This window comes from Crocodylus siamensis, chromosome 2, assembly GCF_052110815.1.
Source record: "Crocodylus siamensis isolate JL-2025a chromosome 2, ASM5211081v1, whole genome shotgun sequence".
NCBI lineage: Eukaryota > Metazoa > Chordata > Crocodylia > Crocodylidae > Crocodylus > Crocodylus siamensis.
In genome coordinates this window covers 297,734,782-297,741,430 of record NC_143396.1, presented here as the reverse complement: position 1 = coordinate 297,741,430, position 6,649 = coordinate 297,734,782, and the positions used below count along the sequence as shown (strand labels likewise).

The 6,649-nt window shown below is 51.5% G+C and overlaps 1 protein-coding gene across 5 annotated transcripts; it reads left to right on the top strand.

Annotated features, from left to right (window-relative positions):
• The first annotated feature begins 296 nt into the window (after positions 1 to 296).
• LOC149872445 (uncharacterized) lies at positions 297 to 1,517 on the top strand. 5 transcript variants are annotated; one of them, XR_016440629.1, is made up of 3 exons: positions 297 to 979; positions 1,194 to 1,257; positions 1,375 to 1,517. XR_016440629.1 is itself a non-coding variant. In XM_090035030.1 (3 exons), the coding sequence occupies exons 1-3, from the start codon at positions 353 to 355 to the stop codon at positions 1,406 to 1,408; spliced, it is 681 nt and encodes a 226-aa protein (XP_089891156.1). In that variant the 5' UTR covers positions 297 to 352; the 3' UTR covers positions 1,409 to 1,517. The 5 variants fall into 5 exon arrangements, 4 of the variants coding, with proteins under 4 accessions (XP_089891156.1, XP_089891158.1, XP_089891157.1 ...); XM_090035030.1 differs by having other exon boundaries at positions 297 to 935; XM_090035032.1 differs by lacking the exon at positions 1,194 to 1,257 and having other exon boundaries at positions 297 to 935.
• The last annotated feature ends 5,132 nt before the right edge of the window (positions 1,518 to 6,649 follow it).

Here is a 6,649-nt window from a genome sequence, read left to right as displayed (position 1 = left end):
GAGGGGAAGCCCATTGCAGATCCTGGCAACCCTGACTGTGAAGAACTTTTTCCTAATGTCCAGCCTAAACCTTCTCTCCAGTAGCTTATGGCCATTGTTCCTTGTTGCTCCAGGGGGTGCCCTGGTGAACAGATCATCACCTACTTCATGTTGCTCTCCCCTTAGGAATTTGTACACCTGCACAAGGTCTCCTCTCAGCCTTTTCTTGGAGAGGCTGAAGAGGTTAAGGTCCCTTAGACTTTCCTTGTAGGGCCTTCCCTGCACGCCTCTAACCAGACGAGTTTGCGGCGGGCGAACAGGCGGGGCCCAGAGGCTGACCCCTGCTCTGCTAGTAAGGGCAGCAACTCCTGCGATGGTGTCGACACGGAGTTCTGCCAGGGCCCCTGCCCGGGGGGCGCGGCCTTCCCGGGGCTTGTCCGAGGCCTCCACCCAGACAGAGCCCTCGGGGGGGCTGCCGTCCTCCAACCCCCTGGCCTGCGGGAACTGCCTGGCAAGGTCTGGGGGGGCAGGGACTGGGGACTCCTGCACCTGTCCTGTAGGTATCCGCCTTAGGACCCTGGAGGAGCGGGTGCAGGAGCTCCTGGAGGAGGTTAGCAGGCTGAGGGGAATCCGTGAGGCAGAGGAGGAAATTGATAGGTATTTTCTTTCTCTGCAGGGTGATACAACAGAGGAGAGGGCAGACCGGGATGAGCCCTCCACCGCTGAGTGGCAGACAGTCTCCCGCGCCAGAGCTATTAACCATGTTGCGGCACCAGTTCCTCCTGTCCATCTGGAGAACAGATATGAGGTCCTGGCAGCCCTGGAGGAGGAGGGAGCAGTGGAAGATTCCAGGGAGGAGACTTTGTGCACACAATGTCCTGTGCGGGCGGCGGGAGTCAAGAGGCCTAAGAGGAGGAAGCGTCGCGTCATCGTGATTGGTGACTCCATCCTGAGAGGTACGGAGGGCCCCATCTGTCGCCAGGATCCCTCAGCACGTGAGGTATACTGCCTGCCCGGAGCGAAGATTCAGGATGTGAAGGGGATGCTCCAGTCCATCATCCAGCCCTCCGATTATTACCCCATGGTCCTTGTCCATGTGGGTACTAACGATGCGGCCAGGAGAGCCCCTGATCGCCTGATGGAGGACTACCATGCTCTGGGAGGCGTGCTGAGGGAGATGGGCGCACAGGCGGTCTTCTCTTCCATCCTGCCAGTGAGCGGACGCGGCAGACGTCACGAGATGTGCATTGCGGAGACCAACTGGAGGCTACAGGAATGGTGCTTCGAGGCGGGCTTTGGCTTCCTCAGCCATGACCGGCACATCGTGATGAGAGACATGCTGGGATGGGATGGGCTCCACCTTTCCCCTAAAGGTAAGCGTGTGTTCTCTTCCAGGTTGGTGAACCTCCTTCGGCGGGCTTTAAACTAGGCTCGTCGGGGGAGGGGGAAGATGAGGGCGGAGGAGACGATGACATACCAGGCCCAGCAACAGCCAGCGAGCCCAGACCAATGGTCAAAACGGAGAAACAGGTAAGCGATAGGGGACGGGGCATTGCTGAGACTAGGGGGTCAGTGGGCACAACCGCTGAAGGCCTCAAATGCCTCTACACGAATGCTCGAAGTATGGGGAAGAAGCAGGAGGAACTCGCCCTCCTCCTAGCTGTCACCAGCCCTGACATAGTAGGGATCACAGAAACGTGGTGGGACTCATCGCATGACTGGGCGGTGAGTGTCAAGGGCTACAGGCTATACAGGAAGGACAGGATAGGAAGGAAAGGTGGAGGAGTAGCACTCTACATCAAGGAGGAATATACTTCCTCGTTAATTAGCATGGGGGTAGAGGGGGGGCACTCTGAGGTGCTCTGGGTTAGAGTAAAAGGCAGTCCAGGGGAGAGAGACTTAACGGTGGGAGTCTACTATAGACCTCCCAACCAGGGAGAAGAGCTCGACCTGGAATTCTTAGGTCAGCTTACAGAGGCAGTGAGGGCTAAGGATGTGGTCATCATGGGGGACCTAAACTTCCCAGACATCTGCTGGGAGGAGCAGTCAGCCAAGTCTGATCGCTCACGTCGGTTCTTAGCCAGACTGCAGGACCTCCATCTAACCCAGGAGGTGCACAGCCCCACCAGGGGAGACGCCTTGTTGGACCTAGTGCTGGCCACGGGTGATGACCTGGTGAGGGGGCTGCGGGTGATGGGCCACCTGGGAGACAGTGATCATCGCTTGCTGGAATTCACCATCCAGCGTAAGGTGGCAAAGGGCTGCAGCAAGGCAACAGCCCTAGACTTTAGGAGGGCTGACTTCAACAAGCTAAGGAGGATAGTTGGGGAAGCGCTGAGGACCCAGAGGGGAAGGGAATCAGATGTCGAAGGTGAGTGGTTGCTCCTTAAGGAGACGATCCTCCATGCCCAAAGGGAGGTAATCCCAACAAGGGTCAAAGGGAGCAGGAGGGCACATAAACCCCCATGGCTCACTAAGAGCATCCGGGAATGTCTCCTTGCTAAAAGGGAGGCATATACCCAATGGAGAGATGGGGTCATCGCCAAGAAGGACTATGTTATAGTCGCCCGAGGATGTAGGGGGGCAGTCAGGAGGGCCAAGGCAGAGTTGGAGATAGGACTAGCTTCCCGGATTAAGGACAATAAGAAGTCCTTCTTCAAATACATAGGGGGTAAAAAGAGGGTCCCGGGTAATGTGGGGCCCCTGCAGGACACGATGGGCAACTTAGTCATCACGCCAGATGACAAAGCTAACATATTTAACGATTTCTTTGCCTCTGTCTTCCTAAGTAGGGACCAGTTCAGCCACCTCCCTGCTGGGCCCCCCTCGGGCCTCGAGAGAGACACGCCTGGGCCAAGGGTTAGCGAGGAGTTAGTTAGGGTACTTCTGGAGAAGCTGGACGTGTTCAAGTCCGCTGGTCCGGACGATCTTCACCCTAGGGTTCTACAGGAACTGGCTGAGGTCATTGCGGGACCCCTGGCACGGCTCTATGAGCACTCGTGGTGCTCTGGCGAGGTGCCGGAGGACTGGAAGAGGGCCAATGTGGTCCCTATCTTCAAAAAGGGAAAAAAAGAGGACCCGGGAAATTACAGGCCAGTTAGTCTGACCTCAATCCCGGGTAAGCTCTTTGAAAAAATTCTCCTGGCACACATCCAGGAGGGCCTTGCGGGGGAATGCATGCTCAGGGGCAACCAACATGGGTTTATCAGTGGCAGGTCTTGTCAGACCAACCTGGTGGCCTTTTACGATCAGGTCACCAAATCATTAGACGCAGGGGTTGCTGTGGATGTAGTCTTTTTGGACTTCCGGAAGGCTTTCGACACTGTCTCTCACCCTGTCCTCATCAAAAAGCTGAGAGACTGTGGTGTCGATGCCCACACGGTCAAATGGGTCGCCAACTGGTTGGAGGGCCGCACCCAGAGGGTGGTAGTGGATGGGTTCTTCTCGACCTGGAAGGATGTGGGCAGTGGGGTTCCGCAGGGCTCGGTCCTCGGGCCTGCACTGTTCAACATCTTCATCAGTGACTTGGATGAGGGGGTAGAAAGCACCCTGTTCAAGTTTGCTGATGACACTAAGATGTGGGGGGATGTGGGTGCACTAGAAGGGTGCAATAGGCTACAAGCTGACCTTGACAGGTTGCAACGGTGGGCGGATGAGAATAGGATGGGGTTTAACACTGATAAGTGCAAGGTGTTGCACATGGGGAGGAAGAACCGGCACCACACTTACAGGTTGGGGAACTCTCCTCTTGCCAGCACGGAGACGGAAAAGGATCTTGGAGTCGTCATTGACTCCACGATGAACATGGGCCGGCAGTGTGGGGAGGCAGTCAAGAAGGCCAATCGTACCCTATCATGCATCCACAGATGCATCTCGAGCAGGTCCAGGGAGGTGATCCTCCCCCTCTATGCGGCACTGGTCAGGCCGCAGCTGGAGTACTGCGTCCAGTTCTGGGCGCCACACTTCAAGAGGGACGTGGACAATATGGAAAGAGTTCAGAGGAGGGCCACTCGTATGATCAGGGGTCAGCAGGGCAGGCCTTATGAGGATAGGCTACGGGACCTGAACCTGTTTAGCCTCCACAAGAGAAGGCTAAGGGGGGACCTTGTGGCCTGCTACAAACTGGTCAGGGGGGATCAGCAGGTATTGGGGGAGTCCCTGTTCCCCCGTGCGCTGCCAGGAGTGACCAGGAATAACGGTCACAAACTGGCGGAGGGTAAGTTTAGATTAGATATTAGGAGGCGCTACTTCACAGTCAGGGTGGCTAGGGCCTGGAACCAGCTTCCAGGGGAAGTGGTGCAGGCTCCTAGCCTGGGGATTTTTAAAAGGAAGTTAGATGAGCACCTTGCCGGGGTCATCTGACCCCGGTGCTCTTTCCTGCTAAGGCAGGGGGTCGGACTAGATGATCTACCTAGGTCCCTTCCGACTCTAGCTACTATGAAACTATGAAACTATGAGTGGCTCATCTTTGGACCCTCTACAGGTTGACTTTCAGTGTCCAGAACTGGACACAGTAGTCCAGCTGTGGTCTGATCAGTGCCGCATAGAGGGGGCTAATCACTTCCCTGGACCTGTTTGTGAAGCACCTACGGATGTGCGACAAGGTGCGATTGGTTCTGCCAACTACTTCATCACATTGATGACTCATGTTCATCCTGTTGAGAGAAGCAACATCATAAATATGTAAAGCATCTGCTGTCCCAACCCCAGAGCTCCTGGATATGATGAAATGGGCTTAAACTGAAACAAGGGAGACTTAGGTTAGGCATTAGGAAAAGCTCTCCAAGTGTAAGAAGAGTAAAGCACTGGGTGGTCATGGAATCTTCCTCTTTGGAAGCTCTTGGAGCAGGTCAGATAAATATAGTTTAGGAACAGTTTAGTTAGTTTCTTCTGTTCTGGGGAAAGAGGAAGGACAAGGTGATCTCTTAAAGTCCTTCCAACTCTATTTTCATTATCAGCATGGAAAAAGCAGTAACCAAGACACGAGATGCTGTGGACATAGAAAAATGCTTTAAAAGAAAAGCACTAAATAAGCAGGGCAAGACATTTCTAGGCTTCTATGAATTGTTAACAATAGGATGCAGCAACAAAAAAACATCATTATAATTGATAGGCAGTAAAAGAGTTAGAGTAAAGCAATGCAAGAATGTTCTTAACTTTTACACTGGTGCTGACCCAGCCCAGTGCCCTTCAGGCTGCCACTTCAAGAGTGTGATCAAACAACAGAAAGTAGTAACAGAAATGCTGTGTTTGCACAGAAAAGTGCTTTACAAAACTCAAAAGCTTGTGGATAGATGAAAATGATGTTAAGAATGTTTGTGAATAAAGCTATAGCTTTTGGTGTGTAGCTAAAGTAAAGAAGAAAACCATTACAGGATGAATGAATTTCAAGTGAAATATATAAGAGCGCCACAGAAAATGGAAATAGTTGGCAGAAAAACCCTAGCCTTAAGGGATCCCCATGTGAACAGAGAGATCTATATCTCACTTATGAGCATTTTAGCTTTCTAAATATAGGCTGCCTCTGGAAAAGGAATAGCGGAGCAAGCATTTTCGTACCTCCTTTTTGTATTTATTTTATGTAAAGTTCATTTCAAGCATCTTAATCTGATATATAGAATTGCAGATTATGAAGGTCACATGCTGCCAGCTCTCACTGTTTGTTAATCAGCTCTTTGAGAAATTATGTTTACATTAAAAAGATTTGAACTTTTTTGGTATGAACCCTCTATGTGAGTTCAAACTTCCAACTTTTTTGAATTTTTTATTCCAAGCAAGGGAATCAATTTTGTTCAAAATGCTTGAATAAATTACAAGAGTAGATTCTCCTAAAGGGCAAACAGTGGGAGTAACTGAGAAGCTGCTGTCCTGAGCACTTTCTTAGGCGTTGGATGGGTCTGTTGAGGTGTTGTTAATTATTTCTTTCTTGTTTATCTCTGTCTTTATACACCTGGCTTAATATAGCTATGAACAGGCTACACGGTATGTTTCTTATAAGCAAACCACTTTGGCCTTGTTTTTCTGTATGAGAATATATGCTTAATTTTTGATCTGCAAGGGAAGCTTAAGCACCTAGAAGCCTTTCTAGTTGCCTAAGTCCAAGTTTACATGGCAGAAACACTTGCAAAGCTTCCACCTAAATTGGAAGCATCTGAACTCCCTGCTCTCCAAGTTACTGCTTTTGTGCACCCAGCTGCTTATTGGGTCCAACCCTGTGCACAGGTAGGAAAGACAGCTGGGGTCAGTTGACCCCACCAAGGTGACTGTCCAGTCTCCTCTTGAAGATCCTCAGGGTACATGATTGCATCATCTCTGGAGGGAGCTTATTCCACAGTCTGGAAACTGATTGTGAAGAAATTTTTCCTAATGTTGAGCCTGAAACAGTCTTCCAGGAATTTGTGGCCTTTACTCCTGGTTTTCCCCAAGGGTGCCTTAGTGAACAGTTGTTCACTGAGCCCCTGATTTATTCCCCTATTATAGTGGTAAGCTGCTACCAAGTCCCCTCTCAACCTTCCCTTTTTCAGGTTGAAGAGTCCCAGGTCTTTCAGTCTTTCCTCATATGGCTTGCCATGCAAGTCTCTGATCATCCAGGTGGCCCTTCTCTGGACTCTCTTAGGCTTAACCACGTCAGGCGCTCAGAACTGGATGCAGTACTCCAGCTGCAGTCTCC